The 26,974-nt window shown below is 38.1% G+C and overlaps 1 protein-coding gene across 4 annotated transcripts; it reads left to right on the forward strand.

Moving 5' to 3' along the window:
* Positions 1-667: 667 nt before the first annotated feature.
* LOC6619823 (solute carrier family 41 member 2) lies at positions 668-26,458 on the forward strand. 4 transcript variants are annotated; one of them, XM_032726750.1, is made up of 8 exons: positions 668-750; positions 22,115-22,479; positions 23,589-23,913; positions 23,981-24,127; positions 24,196-24,343; positions 24,883-25,088; positions 25,150-25,298; positions 25,408-26,458. In XM_032726750.1, the coding sequence occupies exons 1-8, from the start codon at positions 675-677 to the stop codon at positions 25,609-25,611; spliced, it is 1,620 nt and encodes a 539-aa protein (XP_032582641.1). In that variant the 5' UTR covers positions 668-674; the 3' UTR covers positions 25,612-26,458. The 4 variants fall into 4 exon arrangements, with proteins under 4 accessions (XP_032582641.1, XP_032582642.1, XP_032582640.1 ...); XM_032726751.1 differs by having other exon boundaries at positions 22,193-22,479; XM_032726749.1 differs by lacking the exon at positions 668-750 and adding an exon at positions 19,770-20,558 and having other exon boundaries at positions 22,193-22,479.
* Positions 26,459-26,974: the final 516 nt, after the last annotated feature.

Below are 26,974 nucleotides of genomic sequence, written 5' to 3' on the forward strand. Positions count from 1 at the left end.
TCGGGAACATCTCGAAAGTTGTCTTCTCTGCTTTTGGTTTTTTTTTCTGATGCGATTGGTTGCCGGTCGGCGGCAAAGTATTTCCGTTTGCTGCTTTTAGTTGCCTTCGAACATTTTAGCTCGTCGCGTCTTTGCTGAAATAAAAAGGGGAAGAGGTAAAGCATAGAGCAGTGGCATCAGTCCAAACAAAACAAAGAGAATTCCGCTGGCCAAGAGAATCCGAAGCAACATTTGCCAAAAGTGAATTTGTGCATGAGAAATATCTTCTGTTCTTGTTTGTTTGGCTGCCACGAACCGGTTATTTTATTAGCTTCACTCAATCGAACCGCACACAGTCGTGGACCCAACTATTGTGTACACCCATCTGTCGGCGAAGTGCCTGGTTTGCAGACCGCTAATATATTAATAGGGCAGTACATTTCGTTGTTGATCTTTTAAAAATAGCTTGACAAATTCAGTCTCGAAAAACCTTTCAAGTGATTTGATTCGAAATATCAGTGTGCTCGAACCATACAGTGTAATGCTGCCTTAACACCAAAATTATTATCTTTGTCTTTATAGTTTTGCTTTACTTAAATTCTTGCTTTTCTTTTGATTCTTTTTTCTTTTCACGTATTTGCTTTGCCAATCGAATCGGTAAAATACCGCTTACCACTTGTTGTCTCAGTCGCAAGATGCAGCCGTTTAACAGTAGCGGTGCCCACAGTGGCGGCGAGAAAAATGAGACCCGCATGCGCCGCCGGCCCATATGTAAGCTATTTTTGCCACCTTATCAAAGTCCGCCATATTATTGCACTTTACCCCGAATAACGTTAATACCCGATGCTAAATTAACTGCTTTATATCTTAAGTTGAACTCTCATTTATTTGGTTAATTTAATTGACATTTATTTAGTGTAACCTTATTTACTAACGCTAATTTAATATTTGAATGGCCACCTTGGGTACACTTTCTATATTTATATTTATTGTTTGGGGCTAACAGAGTGCAAAGAAATGCATTTATTTATTGCAAATTCTAACTGCCATATTATTTATAAAATATATTTACATATTTTTAAGCTTTTTTAAATGCCAGAAATTAGCAATTTCACAGCCACCACAGTGAAATGTAAATCTAATCGCTACTAATTTTTTAACAAATTCCTAGAGGCCTCTCTCTCCGTTTTCCTTCTGTTTTACTTAAGTTTATTTTAGATTGTTTGTTTCGCTTTGACATCTTTTATTGCATTTTCCCATAATTTGCTGCACGCTATTTTTAGAACGCAGTAAAGGGGAATTTCGCAGCAATTAATGTAATGCTAAGTATTAATTTATAGTTTGTTTGATTTTTACACTAATTGCATTATGCTAACAATTTTTTTTTGCTAGCGTGGCCCTGAAACGCAAAGTTTAAGGCCAGCGTGCAAGCAGTGCAGTGCAGTGTACTGCTTGGCGTTTAACTTCTTGCTTGAGTTGGCCCGACTTCACTTGACTCCCAACTTGGTGCCATTTGTTTATTTTCTGTAAACACGCCAGTGGCTATTTGTTAGTTCGTTGTTATTTGTTGTAATTTTTTTTTTGTTTTTGCAATCGGCTGCTCGGTTGCAATATTGTAATGGCACTTGCAGTTGCACTTTCATTGCCATTGCCAGATGACGAGGCTTTAACGGTTCAGCGCAGTCAGCTGTTTATGCGGAGTTTAATCGATTGCATGTAAGCGACAGCGGCGGTCATCTAACTAGCATGTTTAACAAATTAATACCTTTAATAACTTTTATGCATATGTTATTCGAATGTATAAGAAATTTATATCATTAATTTGAAATACGAATTCCATGAAATTATCCTGCAGCTATGCTATAAACCGCACCCAAGCTGTATGGTCGAATTACGTCATTGGTGCATATTGAGCAACATAATCGATATCTTCTATAGGTTATGACTTGCCCAATGAATCGTGAATTAAATAACTTAGCCTAGTAACATTCAGTTGGATGTTGTTGGGGCCTATTTTTCACGGCATTGTTTACAAACATTTCCAGTTGCAGTTGCATTTGTTGTTTGTTTATTTATTTTCATTGCCATAGTCGGCTTTTTAACCCTTTTTTTATTCATACGTTTTTTTAAGGGGCAGTAGCGCATAACGGTTTTCTGAGTGCCCAGCGCATGAGCGTTTAATCATTTTCGATTTATCTGGCTTTTTCGCTGCCTTTGTTTACCCTTTTCGAGTGGATTTTGGCCATTTCGATCTCGGGCTCAAGGGCTTACACGGGTACACTAGCGTTCGAAAAAATAGCAACAGAATGGGTATAGTGTATACATATATACTTTTATACTGACTTGTGAATTGCAGAAGGTTGTTAATATATTAACAATTGATTTAATGCGTTTAAAAGAGAATTAGAATATTTGGTTGCTGTTGCTATTAATTCTACCCCATCTGTATATCCGGGGTGCTCAGAATGAGCAGCGTCTTCTTGCGTAGGTGTCTCAAAAGCTTTCTAAGTCCGATTGTGCTCGTTATGACGTCAGTGGTGCTGCATTCATGCTGCGTGGTAAACAATCGCGTCAATATTGGCATTAACACCTCATCTTTGGCTTCCAGTTAACAGACAACGTCATTTGTTGTCTTTGGATAACTCAGCGGGGAATTAGGAGCCCACTGCAAATTGATCTATGGGAAATAAATTAATTAATTGGGTCCACTTCGACAGCCTGAAGCCATTAAAAGTGCTACTGATTTGAAAATATTAAGGCACCGTGTACAGTGGAACTTCCCTAACTCGTCGCACTTTCTTGCCAAAAATTCGTTTTCTTTTTGTTTTTGCTGCTCTTTCGAAGACAAAAACTAATTCCTTGGGAGAGTTTTCTACACAACACATGTGTTTAAATAGAGATATTCAAGCCAGCGCGTTTCTGGAGCAATCAAATAAGAAACTCTGGCCCTGCCATTCGGAACTTAGTCGACATTGAGAATCGGTTGGTGGAATTAATCGAAATTAAAATAGAAAATTTAATTTTTTTGTTTTTTTTTTGGCGAAAAATCGGTTTTTTTTATTCGTGTTTTCTATAAAAATGTGGCTGCCTTTTCAAGGACAACTTTGTGCTATATTAGTATTGATATAGATTGACCGATCTCAAGATATAAGACGAAATTATGGATCGGCTGCTGGGTAGCCAAGTGGGGCGTTGTGGGCGTGGCACATACTGCGGTTACGCCCGACTCGTGAACACCTGTGATGACGAAAGCAACGGTGAGGCAGGTATGTCTGTGAATCCCTCAGAGAATTGATGAATTAGGAAGCAAGTGAGCACATAGATTCGAGAGGGAGAGAAAATTGACAGAGAATAATTTGAATTGTCGATTTCAAATTGTTTGTTTGCTTCGGTACAACATGTTTGCTCAAATAATTGTTTACATTTGCTATGATAATACATTTCTGACGCCTGCTTTGTGCACGAAAAACATTTATTTTCTGAGGAAACACGATCTCTGCTCAACTGATTTCAATTATAAAGGGAATTTTAATCTACATTTTTCATTTTACACTAATTATTTTGACTAGACTAACATTGTTTGATGCGCTAGCCCATAGAACTCTTGAATAATTGAACTATTTTGTCTGCTATTATTTATCGCTTTGCATCTGACTCCTTGTGCAATCAGCGAACTGTTGACACTGTCATTTGGTTATTTTATCAAATTTAGAATTGCGTTTTTTTTATTGCCATTGCTGTTCGCTTTTTACAGTCGGCTTGCTGCCCTCTGAGAATTGAGTTATCCAAACAAAAAAAGGTGACCATCTTTCGGCGAGCATTGTAAAATAATAAAGCTCCGTCGCAATTCGTTTGAATTGTTTGTTGTTTTCGACGTTGATAGAGGTTTCCCCATAATGCCGTTGATAAGCACCAGTCTACAGTCGTACCATTCCAGATAATATCCGTCATTTATGGATGAATGAATGCCCGAATTTGGGCTCGTGAATCATTTTTCACATGGGTCAAGATTAGTGATTGGTAAACACCTTATAGTCCTGCCTCAATCTTTGATTTCTTCAACTGCGCCTTTCGAATTGCTTTGTCCATATCATTGGGCCATAGAAATATTTTCGGCTAATCGAGTTGCTTTGGAATGGACTCATATTAATGAAAACTCACGAAACAGAAACGGAAATGAGACCACTTTCCAAGATACATATATCGAAAATTGTTGGCTATAAAAATAATCAGTATTTTGATCACAATATTTGAAATAATAGTCCAAATTGCATATGTTATAGCTCGTTGAGCTTGATTTTTAAATCCCAATCGATTTGGATTTAAATTTTGGAATTTTATTTTTTTTGCCATTTTTTGGAAATTTTGATGATGTTACCCCTTACAAAAATTGCGAAAATTTGGCCGAAAATTAATTTTTCAAAGTCCTTCCAAAAGTGATAGGGATTGTTAGTATGGTAATTGGGAGCACAAAACGGTAATTCTTTTGGCAGTGTGACCATTTTTAGTCTAGTTATAGTCAAAAAAGCCAACATGAAAATTTAGTTTTTTGCCAAAAATCGTTTCCCTGATTTTTTGTAAAATAAATAATCGGTATTTTGAGCACAACATTGAAAATAATGGCCCAAATATGGAATGTCATATCTCGTTGAATTCGTAACAAAATTTCCTAGCGAACTGTATTCAAACTTCGAAATTTTAATTTTTTGCCATTTTTCGCAAATTTTGATGATGTTACCCCTTACAAAAATTGCGAAAATTTGGCCGAAAATTAATTTTTCAAAGTCCTTCCAAAAGTGATAGGGATTGTTAGTATTGGTAATTGGGAGCACAAAACGGTAATTCTTTTGGCAGTGTGGCCATTTTTAGTCTAGTTATAGTCAAAAAAGCCAACATGAAAATTTAGTTTTTGGCCAAAAATCGTTTCCCTGATTTTTTGTAAAATAAATAATCGGTATTTTGAGCACAACATTGAAAATAATGGCCCAAATATGGAATGTCATATCTCGTTGAATTCGTAACAAAATTTCCTAGCGAACTGTATTCAAACTTCGAAATTTTAATTTTTTGCCATTTTTCGCAAATTTTGATGATGTTACCCCTTACAAAAATTGCGAAAATTTGGCCGAAAATTAATTTTTCAAAGTCCTTCCAAAAGTGATAGGGATTGTTAGTATTGGTAATTGGGAGCACAAAACGGTAATTCTTTTGGCAGTGTGGCCATTTTTAGTCTAGTTATAGTCAAAAAAGCCAACATGAAAATTTAGTTTTTTGCCAAAAATCGTTTCCCTGATTTTTTGTAAAATAAATAATCGGTATTTTGAGCACAACATTGAAAATAATGGCCCAAATATGGAATGTCATATCTCGTTGAATTCGTAACAAAATTTCCTAGCGAACTGTATTCAAACTTCGAAATTTTAATTTTTTGCCATTTTTCGCAAATTTTGATGATGTTACCCCTTACAAAAATTGCGAAAATTTGGCCGAAAATTAATTTTTCAAAGTCCTTCCAAAAGTGATAGGGATTGTTAGTATTGGTAATTGGGAGCACAAAACGGTAATTCTTTTGGCAGTGTGGCCATTTTTAGTCTAGTTATAGTCAAAAAAGCCAACATGAAAATTTAGTTTTTTGCCAAAAATCGTTTCCCTGATTTTTTGTAAAATAAATAATCGGTATTTTGAGCACAACATTGAAAATAATGGCCCAAATATGGAATGTCATATCTCGTTGAATTCGTAACAAAATTTCCTAGCGAACTGTATTCAAACTTCGAAATTTTAATTTTTTGCCATTTTTCGCAAATTTTGATGATGTTACCCCTTACAAAAATTGCGAAAATTTGGCCGAAAATTAATTTTTCAAAGTCCTTCCAAAAGTGATAGGGATTGTTAGTATTGGTAATTGGGAGCACAAAACGGTAATTCTTTTGGCAGTGTGGCCATTTTTAGTCTAGTTATAGTCAAAAAAGCCAACATGAAAATTTAGTTTTTTGCCAAAAATCGTTTCCCTGATTTTTTGTAAAATAAATAATCGGTATTTTGAGCACAACATTGAAAATAATGGCCCAAATATGGAATGTCATATCTCGTTGAATTCGTAACAAAATTTCCTAGCGAACTGTATTCAAACTTCGAAATTTTAATTTTTTGCCATTTTTCGCAAATTTTGATGATGTTACCCCTTACAAAAATTGCGAAAATTTGGCCGAAAATTAATTTTTCAAAGTCCTTCCAAAAGTGATAGGGATTGTTAGTATTGGTAATTGGGAGCACAAAACGGTAATTCTTTTGGCAGTGTGGCTATTTTTGGTCAAGATATAGCCAAAATAGCCAACATGAAAATTGAGTTTTTTGCCAAAAATCGTTAACCTTTTTTTGTGTAAAATAAATTTTTTATAAAGTTTTTACCCCTTCTGGAAAGTCCAAAAATGTACTAAAATTAATTATCTTAGTTAAGCTATTCACTATATTTGCGTTGTTGAAGAGTAATTGCTATCGCAATTGTTGGAAACTTCCGTTTTTTCCAATAAGTTACATTTTGTATAGAATGGGAGTTTTTAGACTTTGTATAATCTTATCATTTTCATTCGTTTGGGAAGTTCCCTTTACATCATTATCTACGGAGAATTCTCAAAGATAGTAAACAAAGTGGATGACTGTTTTAACTGTAACTGTAACTTTCGATCGTCTATCGCTGCGCACATCAAAGTTGTAATGCTTACGAGGAAGTGATAATGAGGTGATCCAATAAAAAGACAGTGGTGGCGCTAACTTGTCAACGACCACGTCCGACAATTGTTTAAAAATCCAAGGTCAGGGGCAAGGCCAGATGCCAAACCACCCAAAATAAAAAGTTAAATAAAAACATTTCAAACGCCAAACGAGAAAACATTACATAAACGCCTCGCACACACATATCCGTATCTATAGGCGGGGTGTATCTGTATCTCGATCGGTATCTGTGGCTGGGAATACTAATCAAGGCAAATGACGCGTGTCGTTGGCTTTTGTCTCCACTCTTCAGAAAAAAAAAATTCGAAATCGACATCAGAAAGAGCCTCGTTGCTGGCCGTGATTAAACCCGCTGATAAGTTGCACAAACCCCAAAGAAAAAACAAAAGAAGAAACACCTGGGAAGCACTGCGAATGCACTCGACGTGATAGGAATCACATCGTTTCTTGCGAGGATTCCGGGTGCGGCTGCCAGAATCCCAATAATGATATCCAAGCAATCATACAAACTTGTTAAACCATTCAACTGTCGTTGGCTTCAAATGTATTTGGTCAAAAGTCATTAAAGAACTGATTCTTAACAACAGAAAAGTATTTTAAAATCTAAATTCTACGGACTGCAAACGTGCTTATTGGATTTAATTAAAAATAGAGATTTCGTGCAAAGTTCCCCTGCGATTAGATTCGCATATGTGCAATGTATCTACGTACATATTTGTCACATATGTAGCTCTGTGTAAACACAGGCTCCACTCCAAGGTCTCCACCGTGTCCAGCCCTGCATCTTCGCCCCCTTTCGGATTCCTGGACTTCACTTGTGGTACTTCACATCAAGATCAAGTTTGTATCAGCTGTATGCCAGAGATAACTTTTTGCCATGTACGTGACAACTAATAATGCCAAAGGAAATGAAATCGAAACACGGAATACATTCGACTAGGTGAATAGGGGGGGGTACTACTCCGAAAAGGCGGGATAAAGACATTTACTTGACGCAATTGCAATTCACGCACGCTTCCAGGGAATACCCTTTATTATCGAAGTGTTGTGAAGGGTCGATGCACTAGGAAATCACGCTTTAGATCACGCTTTTGTCACACAAAGAACAAGGAAGCATGCTATTGCAAAATATAAGTACCTACGAAGATATAAAGTAGTGCTGAAAGATATTAAATGAAGTGTTGGAAAGGGAATATTGAACGCTTGTAATATTTTCAATAGTTAGGGCATCTTTATTGCCGGCTTTAAGGTAGCCCACATTTGCCCCGATTGATTGTATCGCTCAAGTGGTCAAAAGGATGAGGCGCTGGAAGGGGCCTGTGTCTTATGATTTTCGGTTTTAACTTTGCGTCATCGGAAGGCACTTATGTCCAGCGCGATTCTGCCAATTTCGATCGATCGATCGATAACCATTATCTCGCCCAGTGGCCTCTTAAACGGCTTTCAATGCTCAGCCGACTGGTTAGGTTAGCGGGATCAGATCGGAACCATCGGACAATAATACCTGATTCACTCATGGTCAGGCGGAGTCAAAGAACCTATTCAGGTGACCCAAACAGTACAGTGTTGATAACCGCCATTATCTTTGGCCTACGAGTGTTGTTTTGGTCTTGAATTTTCTTTTTGTCACATACGCAAGAACCAAACATGTGGGAAAAGTACTATACTATATGTATATATTACCTTGAATCCAATTCTCCCTAAACCTTGACTACCTTGAAGTCATCAATATTTCAATTCTACATATATGTAAAAAGTTTTTGGCAGCTTTGAAATGCCACACTCATTAAAAATTCGCCAAGAACCACCTGTGCCTCCTGCCATTAAAATACTATTAAGTGAACGATTTTATGACATAAACTATCAATTATTTGCATTGCTGCATATAGTTCAATCAAAGTATCTTCTCATTTTTAATCGCCTTGGGTTATTCGACTGGAAAGTTCCCGAAATCCCGCGGCATCCACGGGTGTTCCCAGCTATCAATTGTTGGATATTCCAGGCATACTCCACACCACAATGAGTCATATAAAGACATTACACCCATAGCCAAATTGGTTGTCGGTATTCTATCTAAGTATCTTTTGGTATCTCCCATATTTTTTTTTTCCCCTCGATTATTTCAGTAATTTTTCGGTGGAGAAATCACGGGAGAATATAATGTAATCGTTTGTCAGGCGATGATATACTCGCTCTCGTATGCAATTAATATGCACATCTTGCACGATAAGATTGTGTTATGAGCTCTCGAGCACATCTTTGAATTTTTTTCTTTTTTTTCTGGTTTTTTCGCAACGATTTTATTGTTTTATTGGTCGCTTGTGGCAATAAAACACCTGTCTATAGTCGGGTGTGCAGCAAATTATTTCCCTAAAAACACAATTAAAGCTCATTACATTTGTATAATTGGTTGGTATTTAGGTGAAGACTGCAAGGGGCGTGGCTCAAGGGGCTGGTTCAAGGCCAAGGGACGTCGGCGTAATAATTCATGTTGCAATTTGCAGCTGCTAATTTTATTTCAATCGCGTGCTAAGCTCAAAACAAGTCTCTCAATCCTTAGTTCAAGTTGAGGGTTTACCCACACCGCGAGAAGTTCATGACCTTATTTATATGGTATTTTACATACACTTAGAGAAAAAAGGAGAAAAAAGGATTCGCTCAGTTAGTGGGCATGGTAGCGCTGAAACAGCTGGCAATCAGCTGATTAGCAGTGTAATTTTTTTTTTTCTATATTATTTATTTTTTTATGTGTAGATTAGGAATGGGTTTCAGTTGTGGGCGGGAATATGCGACAAAGGGGCAGACTTAAACAATTTACTAACGAAACTGGCGCTGATCTGCCGGCAAATAGTAGATCGTAATTAGCTGACAGGCAATTTGATTGAACAGGTCAAAAAAAAAAAAAGATATATACATATATATATCTGTACATACATATAGCTTTACTCTCGAAAAACCAACGGTAGTTCATCAATTGCCAATCGATTTGAGTAATTTCCTCGGCAAATTCAGCAACGGAAAATTACAAAGAAAAAAGCCAGCGAGCTCAGCGATGTCAACTATGTGCATGTAAATAAACTATTCGAAACGAATAGTATCTCTGATAAGCGGCAAATGTATCTTTTGTCAGGTCGTTTGTTGTTGTTTATTTTATTGTTCTATTTGCTCGCCTGTGATCGATATTGTACTTCCCTGTTCGACTTCAGGTGGCAACTGTACCTGGAAAAATAAACGAGGGGGTTGGGCGAGAAGCATTGCATGTCTCATTTGCGGGGAATTCCCCGGTGGGGATATTTTCCGATCAATTGTCTCTTTGTTCGGTTTCAGCAGAAATGATGAAAGATTACCTAGTTAGGGGGCAAATCGAGATCTACAAGTGATTTAAGATATTTAAAGAAAAAAAGAGGTTGAAAGATTGATGTCCTAAATACGCGGTTGCGATTCCAATCACAGTAAGCAAACATTGGTTTACCATTTACAATTTGTTGACGTTGAAGCTTATAATCAAAAACTATTTGTAAACGCCTCGCCATTCGTTTCGGTTCATTCATGCGGTCAACCATTGAGAGATCTCTTCACAACATCCTGAAAGCCAAGGGAATTCAATTCTCAATTCCGAATCCAAATCTTAATTAAAGCCCCGCGGCGGCTTCCAATCGAGATTCCAAATGCCAGATGTTTGGGCGTACGTTTTTGGTGTTTTGTTTTCGGCTCTTCGACTTGGACTCTCTCGCACATTTCATCCGGGTGCGGAAAACCAGTTTTGTCTATTGAAATAAAAACAAATGAAATGAATATGAAAAAAGCTCCGAAAATAAGTAAATAAAATAAAACGATACGAAACGAAATCCAAGTAAATTCAAGTACAGATGTTGGTCGTTTCAATCTTGGCACATACCAAACAGAAATAAATTGTCAAATTTGAGAGAGTGCTTCACAATCGAGTGCCAAAGTTTAAAACACTTTCCTTGTTTGTTGCCCCCTCTTGGTTTTTTTTTCTTTTAACTCTTTTTTTTTGTAACCCTGGGTCAAACGTTTGTTTATTTGTTAACTATTTTTGGTTTGGTAATCTATTTCAAGACGTAAGTGGTTTTGTCAGAGGATCATGATCCGATTTAAAGAGAATTTATTGCATAAGCATTTCTATTTTGAATTTAATAAATCTTAACCATTATCTAACATCTATATAGGTACAATAATCTATGAATTTGTCACAAGTCCCCCAATTAACAATCAACAGTCATATCGGTCCGAAAATAATTGTCAATTAAAGCAAATAAGATTCTTGATTAGAATGTACCTTAAAAATAATTATTTATTTTCAACGGTAGTAATCTTTTGTAAATTACGTGACTCTTTTAGTTTATTAGTATAATCGATTGTCCAACTAATCGGTTAATCGGTTTTGTAATATACACAGTGGTACATAGAACTCATTAAAAATTAATTTACCTAATGTGTTGTTTTTTGGCTTCGATAATCTAAAGTTTTAAGTTAACAAAGTGTTGAAACTTAAAATGTATTTTCAAAGATAGCAAGCAGACATCACTCATTAGTTGCAGTGAAAATTTCGCTTATTTATTAGTCTAACTTGTAAAAACATGAGATGCATCACTCATACGCCCAGTTGTCCCTATAAATTAAATCTTTGTGTTGCTTGCACTTAACACTTAATATTGAATTATTATTATTATGCAGATGCTCCAAAAAAAAATGAGCTAAAGGGTTGTGGTGATAGTAAATCATGGATAATTCTCGGTTTCGAATCACGCGTTCGCATCACTCATACGCCGCGTTGCCCGCGTATAATGAGCCAACTAACTGTCAAAAATCATCGTCAATTACAACGAATCGCCACGAACGGTCACGAAGTTTGACCCGAAGTGGTGGACTTCGGGTAATCTCATCTCTTCGGCTTTGCCTCGTTCTAACGGTCTACGCGACGAGCGTCGCGTCGCAGCAGCAGAGACGCCGGCGCAGGTGATTCGCTGGATTCGATGGATCTTCTCTGTGGGGATTTACAATTGCACCTTTCTGAAGGGGAAGGTTCTCTTCCAGCAAAAGTAAATCCTTGTTAATTAAAATAAGTTAACTGATCTTCAGCTAGTTCCTTTTGCATCATCAGGATAACAGAAATCTATTTTCGCAACGATCCTTTCACTCGATGAGCAGATTCTTCTGCCTTATCATTTGCTAATAAGCCTCCGCACTTTGATAACTCGATTTCTTTCCACGTTGTTATGTTGTTGTGATTTCATTCATGCACTCGATATCCGATTACAGCTGATAACAGGTGGATTCGAGAGCGTAAACGCTCACCTGTCGTACCGCTCGATGCTGTCGTCGCTGCCGCTGCCGGGGTCGCAGTAGCCGCCTCTGCCGACGCTCGCGTCCGCGTCTTATCAAAAGCAACGACAGGCCCAAGTGGCTTATTGATTCGGGCCAGATTCGGGCGTCAGCATCGTCATTTATATTTCACATATATATGTATATATATTTTTTTCCGTTTTTCTGTGCGACGCGAGCGATGAGCCCGCTGCCGGCGTCGCTGCCGCGGTCGGCGTCGCAGTCAGCGCTAAATGGAAACGCTTTGACGCGTTATAATAACAAGTGTTTGCCGTCTTTGGACATTCAGTGTGCGATATCCCGGCGGACGGTGCAGACAACGCTTTTCGCCACGATCACACGATTCGAGCTAAACAACAAACAGAAAAAAGAAATATATATATCAAAGTAGTACAATAAAAAGAAAAGCTAAAACACAAAAGGTTGCCCTTTTGAAAACTTAAAACAAGCCACGCGAAAAAGTTTTGACTTTAAGTCAAAACAATTATTTTTTTATTGTGACAAAAACAAAGAGTACAAAATAAAAGTCATTACCAGTACAAAACATACCTCAATCAGTAGTTACAAACACGTGCTAGAAGTGACCACAAAAAAAAAGTTAAAAAAAAGAAAATAAGAAAAGAAAATAAGAAAAAAAAAGCGAAAAAAAGAAAAGATCAATAATATACTATTAACCCAGTGAATTGAAAATCGCCCGAGGAAGTAAAGTAAGCCCAGATTTTGTACAATCCAGCAGCGAAAGGTTGAAAGGCGGAAATTAATGGAATCGGAATCTTGAAGGCATTATTGCTATTACCATTAGCACTGCCGTTAATTGGGAACAGAATCCGTTTGGATCTCATATTTCTAGTCTCTTGGCCAACAAGTTTTGGCCAACACTTTTTAGTTATTTTTTTTTTTTTATATTTTGCTCTTTGCCAATCGTGTGTCATTGATCGATGGTTTTACAGTTTGCATGGATTTCTTATTTCTTTTCACCTAGAACAGCGATTTTCTTGAGCAGATCCTAAGATGATCTCACTCCTCTGCCAGAAACTCTTTCTCTACGATCTTAGCACTTCCAACTATTTTGGCCATGTTTATATATTTCAACTAACATTGGACTAATTAAACTCGGCAATAATTTTCCCACTTCATTTATCAACTGCAATCCTCAAGTCATAAATCAAAGCACAAATAGTTGTATTCTCGAATGTAATTTAATGCCGTTTCTTTCGTTTCGCTAATTGAGGCTTAAAACAAAGTTATTAAAATACTATAAATAGTATGAACACGTATTTGAAGAGCAACCTTAACTGACCAAAAAAAAATGTGTATGAATATATAAATAAAGCTTTACAAGCGTCGAAAGACTGAAAAGCTTTGGGCTTATGCATAGTTAATCCAAAGAAGAAAAGCAAACCAAAACAAAAGAAAAAATCTATTATTAACAATAATAATTAATTTATGTTTGCTGGTATTTCGTTTTCACGGCCAAATTGCATTTGGAATTGGATTTTATGCTTTGGCAGGCGTTTCAATGTCTGCACCTCTAGGGTTTCTGATTGGATTTGATTGGATTTGATTTTCCCCCTCTTGGAGAATCTATCTTTATTCACTGTATTCACTGACTTCCCCAATTTTCCGACATGATCGCAACAAGCATCGAGATACACCTAGGAGCCCCCAACTGCTGCGTGTGGCTAATGGGCTTCGTTGGGGCTCCAGTCTGATTTCTAGCCAGCCAGTTAGCTACTGCTGCCGTTCACTCGATTTGGTTTCGCTAACTTGGCCGGCTGCAGATTGCAAACTGGGTAACTGGGTGGGCAAGGTCGTCGCTGGGTCGCACGGAGCTCAAATTTTTTCGGGGCGGGGAATTCCCAGAAATGTGCGAGCATCAAAGGTCAGATTTTCATAGGATTTAACACTCTATTGTAGTTCTTAATTTCTTAATTTCTTAATTATCGTAATTACCAATTCATCTTAAGTTGGCTTGAACAATACGCTTCTATTCACTCGATGACTTTCCAAATTTGTTGTTTTATAAATACTGCTTTTAATCTGATTAAGTCGGATACAAGTTTGTCGAAACTTGAGAGCGCACCTTTAAATAAATCAATTTGATTGGCAAATTAGAATTGCCATTAACTTGTTTATTAAATTACACAGAACTGGCGTCAATCAATCTTGAGTTGTTCTTCATTACTTTAAAAATAAACACTTTCTTAATCCAAAATAATAATCATTATTTTTAAAGTCCCTAAAACAACTGCTTTGAGTTTACATTGCCCAAAAAGTGCTCATCCAATTATCGATTTGTCAACGCAGTGATTCAATGGGATAAATAAATACAATTTGATCGACATTACTCAGCCATTTAATTGATTATATCATCCGCAACCCAAAATGCTGATAATGTGTATTCAAAATGAAAGAAATCCATAAATGGCGGGCGGCCAAAGTGATTCACTCAACAGGTGACATCCTCCACTAGCCAATCTTCCCACGACTTAGATTCGGTATGAACAAATTATATGTCTAAAAACATATATGTATGGTATGTGTTTATTGTTCAGGCACCTGTTGCTTTAACTCCGATCTGAGCTCACGCATTGTTGCCAAGTTGAATGACATTTGATACAGTTTCGGTTTTGGAATCGTTTCCAGTTTTTCAATCTCACTTCGTTACACTTTACACCTTAGAAAGAATTACATACAGAGGTATGTACATATGAAAGTCGAGCCGGTTAGCTGATTACTTGGCTAAATTAACGGCCAAACAATTTGTTTGTTTCGCGCGGATATATATTTTTTTTTTGGGTCTCTAGGGCTGACAAGGCGATTCATTAACAAAAATTATTGTGTCCAGAATCGAATTCGATTTCACCTGCGTCATGCGCAACAATAAAACAAAATAAAAGTCATAAAACCGAAACAACAGCAGCGAATCCCATATGAAAGACTTGTTTATTTAGTTTTTATCTGTTGCCAGGGCGCTGAAAATGATTCTCTCTGAACTGAAATGAACTGAAATGAAATGAAATGAAAAGCGTTTCCAATCTCGAATGTGATTGCTTTTTTCTATCTTTTGGCCAGAGTTCGTTTACATTGCATGCAAATGAGGCGGGGAGATGAGCCCAACTTGTGTTCACGTGAACGATTTGCATATTTATGCACACTTTTTATTATGAATTAATGATATTTTCGTATATTACGCAGCCGACCAGTGGGTCGCACGTTTTACTCGTGAGAAATATACATATATCATAGATATATATAGGCAAATCCGCTAAGAGGATTATGTTTGCTGTTTCAAATGCTAAATACCGGCTAGTTGACATTTAATGGGTATGCGATAGTGATATCCTATATGTAATGCCATCGAATGAATGGCAAACCCATATGCCTGCATGCATATGTAACTCAGGGTAGCAGAGCCCATTTAAAATGCATTTCCTAGTACGAAAGTACTTTTGCACAGGAGGGCAAAAATCGCTTTTAATGAAGCCTGGGAACAATTTAATCATAAAACATATGTTCTCGCCTATATTGTACATACATATATCAGTCTACATTATATGTATGTGAACGAGAAGCGAACACAGCGACTTTTTAAGCGCACTTAATAGAAATTAGCCCGGGCCATCATCGCACATTTAATATTTAGCGCACGTTTTGCTAATTAATGCCGACAATGACTGTGGGCATTCTTGGGTTAAATGTGCGCCATAGGACCGACCGACTTGGACACTTGTATTCCCAATCATAGAAATCTTGCCGAATCTTGTGATTTTTATTGTTTCCCTTATATATATATTATACACATGGCGAGATCTATCATTAATCTTGTGCCTGCAATCTAATCTTTTGCTGTGCAGAATTCAAACGAAAGTGATTAAATGCCAGTTAATTGATTTATTATCAATTTTGGCTTCAGACTTCTCACTTCAACCTTGGGATCTTGACCAGCTCAGATTGCTTGGTTTATGCCGTTTTATTTTCGCTAGATAATAATATACTACATCAGCCAAAAAAAAAAATTAAAAAAAAATATTAATAAAAAAAAAACATCGTGAAGCCCTCAGATAGGAATAGTTTATTGTAGGGCGCCTCATCGTAAACTATCTTGTGGATTCAAAGCTTACTGTCTGGATATTTTTTTAAACATTTTTATGACTCAAGATATGTGGGTCAAAATCTCTTAAGACCGGGCCCATAAACAAATTATGTTCTATTTTAACTGCACTTACTTTTCAGTTTGTTTTAGTTTATGATATCACAATTACCTAAGTAATTTAAGATTTCTTTCTGGACTCGTGCTAGCCTTAAAAAGCTGAACTAGTTTTAAGTTAATTTATTGGGTCTAAAACTCTCGTTTTGCCACTCTGAAACCTGATTTAGTTTTTAATGTTTGGAAATTTACCTAAATCTTAATATTCCTTTGGCTTTGTGAATAAATAAATATGAATGTATATTCTTTTGTACTCACATATATCTCTCATTTAATTTACCTTAAAAATATGCATTTATTTCCAAAAAACAAAGAAGTGAACTAGTTCAGTTTAGACCATGCACAATTGCAACTGGTTCCGAATAAAACCTGATCTTGGCATTCTGTAAATTTCCATACCCAACTGGAATTTCGCAGACATATCGTCTGCGAACAGAAAACCAAAAACCAACAAGGAAAAAGACAACAGATAATGTATGAATACAACTTTTGACATTTAAGCGGGTGAATCGTAAAACAATAACCATTGAAAATCAATTGGTCACTGCTGCTCCCATCGATAAGAAAAAGTGGTCAGAAACCAAGACCGAAAGGCGGCAAAGTCTATTGAGGATCGATCGATCGATCGATTGTGTTTTGGATTGCCGGCGAATTTTTGCGCCGACGGCTGATCCACTAATCAAGGTGCATTTATATGCCCCACCGATCCGCCGGCCATATAATTGCGTTTCTCAGTTCCGCATGCAAACAGTCGGGGGAGAAAAGGAATGATATTGAAAATTAAGACCCCAAGTCAACTGCCACGCCCACACGCGCCCATCAGCCCACGTGTTTCGGTTTTTGTCTTGACTTTGAACTTTAAAAAAATCTGTTGTCGCTTGGGAAACACTGCGTATACGTAATTTTTACTTTACATTTTCTTTTCGCTGTCTTTTTTTTCGGTTACTGTGATTTATTGCCGCTAGAACTGTTTTGTGCATTTAAAGTATAACTATTTAACATAGAAAATTTTGAAATTAACTTACTACCTATTTGTGGGCACGCTGGGTATACGTAACGTAAATATAGTTTGGATTGCCCTTCGTTATTCGATCAGTCTAAAGTTGTGCTGGGCCCATGATAAGCTTATCGGGTTCTGGTAAATAATCAATAGTTGACTTTATAGTTTTTTTTTTGGTCTTTTACAACCAAATTGACTGCTGTTTGTGGGTGAAATATATTTCAGAAATGATTTTGCCCTACTTGTTGGATATTATACTATCTCGATAGTCATAAATTTTCCATATCCCAGAATAAACCGCTGTGAATCAGACGGTGCAAAGGTAAAGAAAGCTTATCGCTTAACACCTGACAAGAAAGTGACAAATGAATTGACAATTTAAATATTGAATTTACCATTGATGCGGAATGTTTTTGCTGTCATTATATGCATTTCCATTATTAATTATCTGCTGCTGTCTCGATGACAAGTGTGTTTTCCACAACGTTGGAAGATTTCCTTCCGTCGCTGGTTGTTTTGTTTAAAGATGATTGTTGCAAAGTCCCCACTCCGTGCGGCTTTCTCGTCCATTTCCCACTAATCAGCGGTAATCGCATAGGATTGCTAACCGATAAGATTGGTCTCAGAAACTATTTTAGAAAAAGAAAACAACACAATAGCACAGTTTGCAATCGGAAACGTCTTAGTCAGCAACGATTTTAGTCAGAAATAGAAATTTATGGCATTTGTTGTAAGGATTAATCAGCGTTTTTATCAATGGCCGGGGGAGCTTTTCATGACTCGGTGATTGTGCTCAATAATTTATTGATAAAAGATTAAAGGACTTCTACTACTATTAACTTCCTAACCACAATCATATACAATTGCTTATTTTATGCGATGATCTTGACAATTTATAGCACCACCTTCTCCTGCGTTTTATGGCGACATTTTGAAGAGCATCTAGATAAAGATAAGGCCAACATGCAGGTGCCATAAGCTATTTGCTGCACTTATCAAGTTGTATATACATATATATTTTTTTTCTGCTACGTAGCCGACGCGTGGGCCTGATTTGTGACGTGATATTGAATTGCTAGCGCAAGGCTTTCACTTCACGGCGATAAGGAAAAATCGCGTAAAAACCCTTTATTAGTCTCGAGTGGTTCATTCAATATATGTAGAATCGATTCTCAATCATCGCTGTCAACGGTATTGTCGATATGTATGAATGTGGTTTCTGGTTGTCAAAGCCAAGTGGCGGCAATTTATTGTGTCCAACTGTTGTCAACGCGTTGGCAAATAAGCAATATTAAAATCTTATCGCCGACAGGCGTGTGAGTGGCTCTGGAGATGTTGTCAATACTTTATATAGACTTTTATTAAGCAAAAAAAAAGAAAATAAATAAAAAAAAAATAAACAAAAGAAGCTAGAAGAGCATTTGCACTTTTATTGGACTGCAAACAAACTGGAAAACTTGGCGATTCCCTTTTCTCCAACTCATCTCATCATGCGTCCAAACATCGACACACAAATGCAAAAACGATCTCGAAAACGGTTAGCAAACAGGTTCAAAAAACGAAAACCAAAAAGTTTGCTAACTATATCTTGGTCATGGCCTTTCGGTTCCTCGGCCATGCGGAAGTTTCAAATAAAATGTTCGGGCAGGTCAGAGGCGCATTTTTGCAGAAAATAATCGGAGTCAGGAAATTAATCAAAGGCTTCATTTGTAATCTATTGAAAAAATTAATAATCTACATCATTAATTTCAATTTTCAACGTATTATATTGTTAACTTAAGCTCTGAATAAGTGAAAAGCATACAACTTGTAGTAAAATCTTATAGAGAATGTTATTAAATTTCAAAAAATTGCGTTTCTTACCTTAAAGGAGGATAGACGGCATACATTTTTCGACTTTTCCAAACCGAAAACAAATTGTTGTCGCTTTTTTGTAGACTTGTGACCCGATCTTTTGTTGCTTTTCTTGATTTACATTGATTCCACGTTCCAGCCGATCTAGTAGTTATTATTCAAATCGATTTTAATGCATACCTTAAACAAGAAATAAACCAAATGCGTTGTTATTGTTGCCTTGCAGCCATATCAACGGTCCGGTGACTAAGCTCAACCTCTCAACCTCGACCTCAGCCTCAGTCCTTTTACCTACTACCTACTACCTCTCACTATCCCCAGTAGTACGACATCCTGGCCCCCAAATACCACGGACATTACGACGCACACATCCTGCGACAGACACACGGCGCCCCAACATTCCCCACATTTTCAATAAAATGTAAACCAAACGATTCTCCGGATTCTTTCAATTCTTGTTCCGATTTGTATTCTTCATTCATTCCTTAAACAAAAAACCGAAAGAAACGTAAGCCTACGTAATACTGAACAGCAATCAATGCACTTTCCATAATTCTTAACTTATTATATATTATTTATCTAAAAATAAAAACATCTTGTGATATCTTTTTTTGTGTTTAGTCATAGTTGAAAAAAAAAAATAGAAGGAAAAAAACCAAAACAAAAAGTATGCAAAACCCATAGACAAGTAAATCTTAAAAAAAAAAAACAAAAAAACTATATTTACTAGAGCACAGCTTATAATTTGTGTTGAATGTTTAGTTTCCGTTGATTTTAAGCAAACATATAGTTTCAAAGCCTAGACACTCAGGATTTAGTTCAAATATTAGTAGCTTAGTCGATGAGTTGTATTTGCGAAAACTCGCTTGAGAGAAGTCCCCCGCACACGAACAGACACACGCATGCACGCCCGCCGTTTGGGGCTGCTCCACACCGACACATAAAGACCCCCACACACGACGACCAGACGGACGAAGACAGGCCAAACCAATGCTAAAATGTCGCTGCCCAACGAACAGACAAACTTGCCGCACAATCCCAGCCAACCAGCATCCGCAGACACACAGACACCAGCCACGGCAACAGGAACCACAACACCATCCACACGAGCCACACAACCAAATGAGCTGAAACACCGCCTGACGCCACTGAATGTGCGCCGTTTATCGGGCTACGTTAATCCGCAAGCGATCAGCGATCATGCTGGCGATGATCCCCCGCCCACCACCATTAACATTGGCCTCTTCAACAACAATAACAACAATAATACCAATAATAATAATAACAACAACAACACAGCATCAACAACGCCACCATCTGCATATGCCACACCACCAATATACCAACAACAGTTGTCCACACTGACAGCAACAACACCGCTAGATGTGGCACCGGATGATAAATACAGATTGTTTACCATTTTCAATGGAAACGGTGAGTGAAAGTATACGAAAGTATAAAAGTATAAAAGCCAACCTCCCCCCGTTGAGAAAAATCCAACACGATGAAATCAAATAGGTTCCACATGTTCCACAACAACATCGAACAGAAGGCAGCAACACTCGGCGCTCTCGTGTAGATAGGCCTTTTTGGGGAATTATGAGGTTTTGGTCACACTAAAACACTAGAGAAACAACACCATCGGTATTGTTGAATCTTTCCTTGATTTCTTTGCGCTCTATCTCTCTCTCTCTCTCTCTCTCTCACTCGCTCCCTCTAAATCTTTCTCGCTCTGTCGCTGACTTTATCTTTTGTATTTACTCTTGATATGCAAATATTTATATTTAAGCGTCCAGACTGGTTTCCCCTTTTTTTTGTTCACTTTACAACATATTTACCTACGTATCCATATATCCATATTCTTTATACTCCTTTTTATATTACATTAATCCCATGCAATAATCGCCATGGCTTGCGAATGTCTCGACTATTTGCGATTAAAACCCACAGAATATTTACCAAACAATTATCATGCATGCTCCGCCTCACCCGTAATATGTATCTATATCTCGATTCGAAGCTACCACTTCGTTTGGAAACTGATCCTTAATCCAAACCAAATGCGGTATATAGGGTTTTTATAAGCATGTGTATTTCAATGATACACAATGCTGTTTCAGGGATCTCTATTAGTTCATGTACATATGATTAATCAAATTATGATTTATTAAAAATTGGGTTGCACCCAAAATAGGACTTATCATCATATGATCTAATAGAAGTCTAGAATGATTGGATCTCACAGATAAAATAAGCTATAAATATGAAATTTGGTATACAGCTTTCTGAGGACTTAATATATATATATCAACTCATTTAGCTAACAACACTCAAGGGGTAGTCAATGGTCTATACCCATTCATTTTATATTATGTCAGTTTTAATTGTTATTTTCGTGATGTTTAATTGTCGCTGTCTCGGCGGCTTGCGAATTTGTTTATGGACGAACGATTTGTGGTTTATGAACTTGGCTACGAGTCGACACAGAAACCGAAAACGCAAATAAATATGCGAGAATTCTAATCAAACGAGTTTTTTTGCCTCTTTTTTTTTGCTTCTGCTTGAAGAAGACTCCACCTGGAGACTGTCGAAAAAAAAAAACTGAAATGAATAAAACACAGAAAATGAGAGACACAAGCACATAGATTGTATTTATACGTGTAGATGCTTCATTTATAGCATTGTTAATTAATTGCCTTGCTAATTGCATAATACTGCTAAATTTAGATGCATGCCACACATACGCACACTCGAGCACTGGCGCTAGTCTATATATAAAATGCATGCAACAATTACTTATATGATATATAGAAGTAGTAGCCATGTACGAGAGAGAGACCCGAGCACCTAATCCGGCGACCCACTTGGAACACACCTAATCTACGATCTGCGCCTTGTTTCCCAAAACTAACCCGCATCTTGCAATCCTCTTCTTTCGTTTCGTTTCGTTTCTTCCCCTCACAAAAAAAATAATCCGATCGAAAACCCAGATCCCGACAATGAGAAATTGTCGGGCCTACCACATTCGACAACCGGTTCACTAAGCTCAATCATCACGACGTCCATAGCATCCTCCGAACCGGATCCTGGAGCGGTGAGCGGCGGCGGCGGCGGAGCAGGAGGAGCAGGTGGCGGCGGCGGCGGAGGCAATGGCGGTATCGGATCGGGTGCCCTGGTGGCAGCGGATGCCTCCAGCATTGCCGGCATCAATGGCAGCTCCGAGGAGAAGTTGGCGCTCAATCGACCCGGCATCAAGCAGGAGAAGTGGACGACTATCCTGCTGCAGGTATCCATTCCGTTCTTTCTGGCCGGGATTGGCACCATCGGAGCGGGCATTGTTCTGGGACGCGTTGAGGTGAGTTCATTAGCTAAAATCAATAATATATGAATATGTAATAGAAGCAATAATATCATAGATGTTCGAATATGTTAGAAACAAATGTAGTTCCCCCACTTTGTGTATCCATCCATCAATTAGATAGCTTTAAATATACTTAAATTGCCATATAATAGGCTTGGTAAACTGATACAGTTTAAGGTATTTAATCTCCCTTCAGTCCGATAAGCACAAACGCTAAGAAAGGCGAATAGAAACGACAGCGTTAATTACGCCAAATTAAATTGTAAAATTGCAAAAATTTACTCCGTGGAATGGGGCACTAAAATGGGTTTTACACCAAGTCAAGTACAAAGTAAATCGCAAAATAGTTAGTTGCACATTTGAGCTCAATTCAAATTATTGTGTGGGAAAATTCCAAGCAGCAGAAGAGTAAACAAATGCGTAGGTAAATCGAATTATTATGAGAAGTGACAACATTATTTTTTCTATTTGCAAACATATGTCAACGTATGATAAGACCAACAAATTACAGCAATTACAATTATGCAGATAAGGACACTTTATGGCTTGCTTCATCAATAATCCTGTGCGATGAAGCCGCGTGATAAAATTAGAAATCAGCCATAAGTACGCAAAATACTTAAACAATCTGTGCGAGATTCAAGACTTCAAGATCCACTCAATCAAACAGAAAGCAGACAGAGCTCGGCTATTTTTAAACCTTTCCCCACGATTTGTGTACTTGGTGAATTGGCACAATTCCTTTTAGAATGTTTTATTTATGGCTGTGAAGTATATACACCTATATGCATAGTACAGGCGTGTTAGATAGTTAACGTTTAATTTGCCCGCTAATTGATGGTAAAACTTCTGGGCCAAACTGGAGACTCAGCCAGTTACAGGCGGCCAATGCCCGAAACGAACTGAAAATATTGGTTAAATCTGGAGATTTATTGGCGGGCCATAAATGTGCTCGAATATTTGCTTTAGAACTTAATTGGGAATAAGAGAAGGTGCATTTGAATAAGGTTCTCAACGAAAAAATATAATTACTTGTTAATAAGTTATTGTAAAATGATCCGTTTATTAATTATATGCCCTTTTCTCTCGCCCACTTTTCCCAGAAATGGTATGTCTTCAAGAACGTAAGCGAGCTGTTCATCCTGGTGCCGGCGCTTTTGGGTCTGAAGGGCAATCTGGACATGTGCCTGGCATCGCGTCTGTCCACGCAAGTGAATCTGGGCAACATGACCAGCAGGCAGGGCGTGATACGGATGATAGTGGGGAACATAGCACTGGTGCAGGTCCAGGCGACGGTGGCCTCCTTTCTGGTGGCCATGTTTGCGGTCAGCGTGGGCGCTGCCATGACCGGCGACTTCTATTTCGAGAACATGATGCTGCTGACTGCCTCGGCCATGTTCACGGCCACGTCGTCGTGCTTTGTGCTGGGTAGGATTGCACCTGCTACTTTTCCATGCCATTCCCTCTATATTATATCAATGTCGTTTCTTTTTAGACTTCGTTTTGGTGGCTGTAATCCTGTTCTCGCAGAAGTACCGCCTCAATCCAGACAACCTGGCCACGCCGTTGGCCGCCTCCATTGGTGACGTGGTGTCCATCAGTTTGCTCTCCTTTATCGCCTCGCTGCTGTACGATAATATCAGTACGTGTCTATATTATATTATATTATCCAATTGTATATCTAACTAATGGCTGTTACTTTTCGCACAGAAACGCACCTGTGGATCACATTCATCGTGGTCACCTGCTACCTGGTGCTGTTGCCCATGTGGGTGATGATCGTGCTGAGGAACGAGTACACGCGGCCGGTGCTAAAGAGCGGATGGGTTCCCGTCCTCTCGGCCCTCTGCATAAGTGGGTACGTACTGCGTACTAAGAACTGGGAACTACGAACTGCGCACTCTGCGAAATCAATTCGATTCGATCGGATCGGATCGAATGATGGACTGTCGAGTCTTAGGAACAACAAAATTGGGGTACCATGATAAGCAGAAAAGACGTCAAGTTGCCCGCTATATTTAGATATATCAGACCGTTTCATTTAATGCACAATCATGTCCAGGCGATTGTTTTTGTGGGGAGTAATAAGTAGCCGAGACCATGGGAACCATTCGCACGGTTGGATGTCCCTGACTCGTGTTTGGCGACAGGTCAAGCGCTCTTATAATTAGAATTCAGCATTAGGATTTGAATTCCCGGGCGATTAGGAATTACTCGCCATGACTGGGAAATTTGCGGCAATAGAACTTCAAAAGACAAACACACTTGAGTGTGTTCGAATCAAAATTAAAATGTGATTTGGAGTCAAATGAATCGTTGACAATGGGTTAAAGTGCAACTACTGACTGAGTGTATTTAACTGATACAATTACTGATCATTCCATCATCTCATTACAGTCTGGGTGGCCTTGTGTTGGATGCCGCCGTCGAGGTGTTTAATGGATTCGTAGTGTTTCAACCGATCATCAACGGAATCGGCGGCAATCTGGTATCGGTGCAGGCCAGCAAGATATCCACAATGCTGCACCAGAGCTCAATTATCGGGATTATACCACCGCACACGCAGATCTTCGAGTGGCCTTGGCGGGCGCTCTTCAAAGGAGGTAGGTCTCAATCACATTTGGTAACTGAATCGGGTATTATTCATTTGTGCTCTTCATTCAGTTCCCTATGCGAAGACAGCGAGGATACTTATTGCCATGTCCATACCCGGCAATGTTCTGTTCATCTTTGCTGCTGACTATATAAACTATAGCACCTCGACGGTCACCTGGGTGTTTGTGCTTTCCTATCTGACCGCCAGTTTGGTTCAGGTGAGTTACGAATATGATAAGGCCGTTTGCTGATATATGTACACACATATGTATATGTCATTGTAAATCCTCCGAAAACACACTCGCTAATGTGCTGCGATCGTTTCAGGTGATGCTGCTGCTGTATATTGCCCACATCATAGTGCACGCGATGTGGAAGTGGAAGATCGATCCGGATAACTCGGCCATACCCTACCTGACGGCCTTGGGCGATCTGCTCGGCAGCAGTCTGTTGGCGGTGGCGTGGCTATTCACCATGTCGGTGGGCATGCAGTACGGGTCCGGAATGGAGACACTCAACGCACCTAACTAATGTAGCTAACGAAATAGGGAGAGTACGGAGTAACGTAGAACGATAAACAAGGCAGCCACACACACACACCATACAATATAAAGAACTGTTATGTACCTAAAACAAATATACAGAAAACATAGAAATTGTACGTATAGCCAGCCTCCTCCAGCCACCCAAAAATCTTAAATCCAAGAAAAAACCTCCCAACACCAAACGGAAACGGAAACCGAACCCGAAATGGAAACGGAAACCGCTATAAAACGAACTAATTTTTAATGATGCATGTCGAATGCTCGAGGCGAGAGATATTAAGAGATATGATATCATTTTACATTGTGTCCTTCTTCACATGGCTTTTGCTTGTGTTCCTTTTGCTCTACCGAGAAATTATGTGCGATTATGGTATATATACAGGCTGTATATAGGCATATGTAGAATTGCAGGCCGCTGCGTCATATTTTTTAAGGCTTTTAGGACAATATTATACACATTTAAAGAAAAGTATATACATTGTATAGGGAGAAAAAGACGACGAAGAATTACTAAAAGAACATTTACGCTACGCAAATTGTTTCCTCCCACTTCGGTTCTTGATTCTTTCGCTCTTGATTGATTACCTTAAACAGCCAAATAATAATTGCAAAACGTAGACGTAAATAGAACCTACTTAAATCCTTAATTTACACTTAACCAATTATGTAGTATTAGCGCAGATTTGATTTTTGCAAGTCTCGCTTTCGATTTTGTGCGTTTTTTTTTTAATATTACTTTTCTCATTGTCCCCTTTCCCCCTTCCATTTTCCCCCAGCAGAGCGCGAGCGATAAAAAAATAGGGGAAGCAATAATTAAAGCGCGAATTGCGATATTTATAATTGCAAATTAGTTAGGACGATGGGAAGGAAGTGTGTATGCAGGAGTTTGTGCGTTCTGCTCCGCATCAAAAAGTGAACAGGGATTAAAACCATGAGAATGAGAGACGTTCTGAAAGGAAATGTGATCGATATTTAGTTATAACAATAATAATAATAATAATAATAAATTAATTGAAAACGTAAGAGAAAAGGCATCAATATTGTGTAATACTTGAAACAATAATACCAATTAAATAAATATGTTGGAATAAACGAAAGAATACAAATTCGTTTCAATTTCTATATAATTTGTTATGTTTCTGTTAAGTTAATTCACTTTAAATGTAAATAAAACGTAAGGCCATTTGAATTTAAATATTTTGGCGCCCAGTTCATCAATCGATATATAATTCATCTTATGGGCAGCACTGTAAGCACTATCGATAACTGCCTTAACAGAGTCACCAACATCGATAGGTGATATGTCATCGATAGTTGGTAAATATTCGATTATTATCGATATCCGTAAA

The sequence above is a fragment of the Drosophila sechellia genome, chromosome X (assembly GCF_004382195.2).
Source record: "Drosophila sechellia strain sech25 chromosome X, ASM438219v1, whole genome shotgun sequence".
NCBI classification, from domain to species: domain Eukaryota; kingdom Metazoa; phylum Arthropoda; class Insecta; order Diptera; family Drosophilidae; genus Drosophila; species Drosophila sechellia.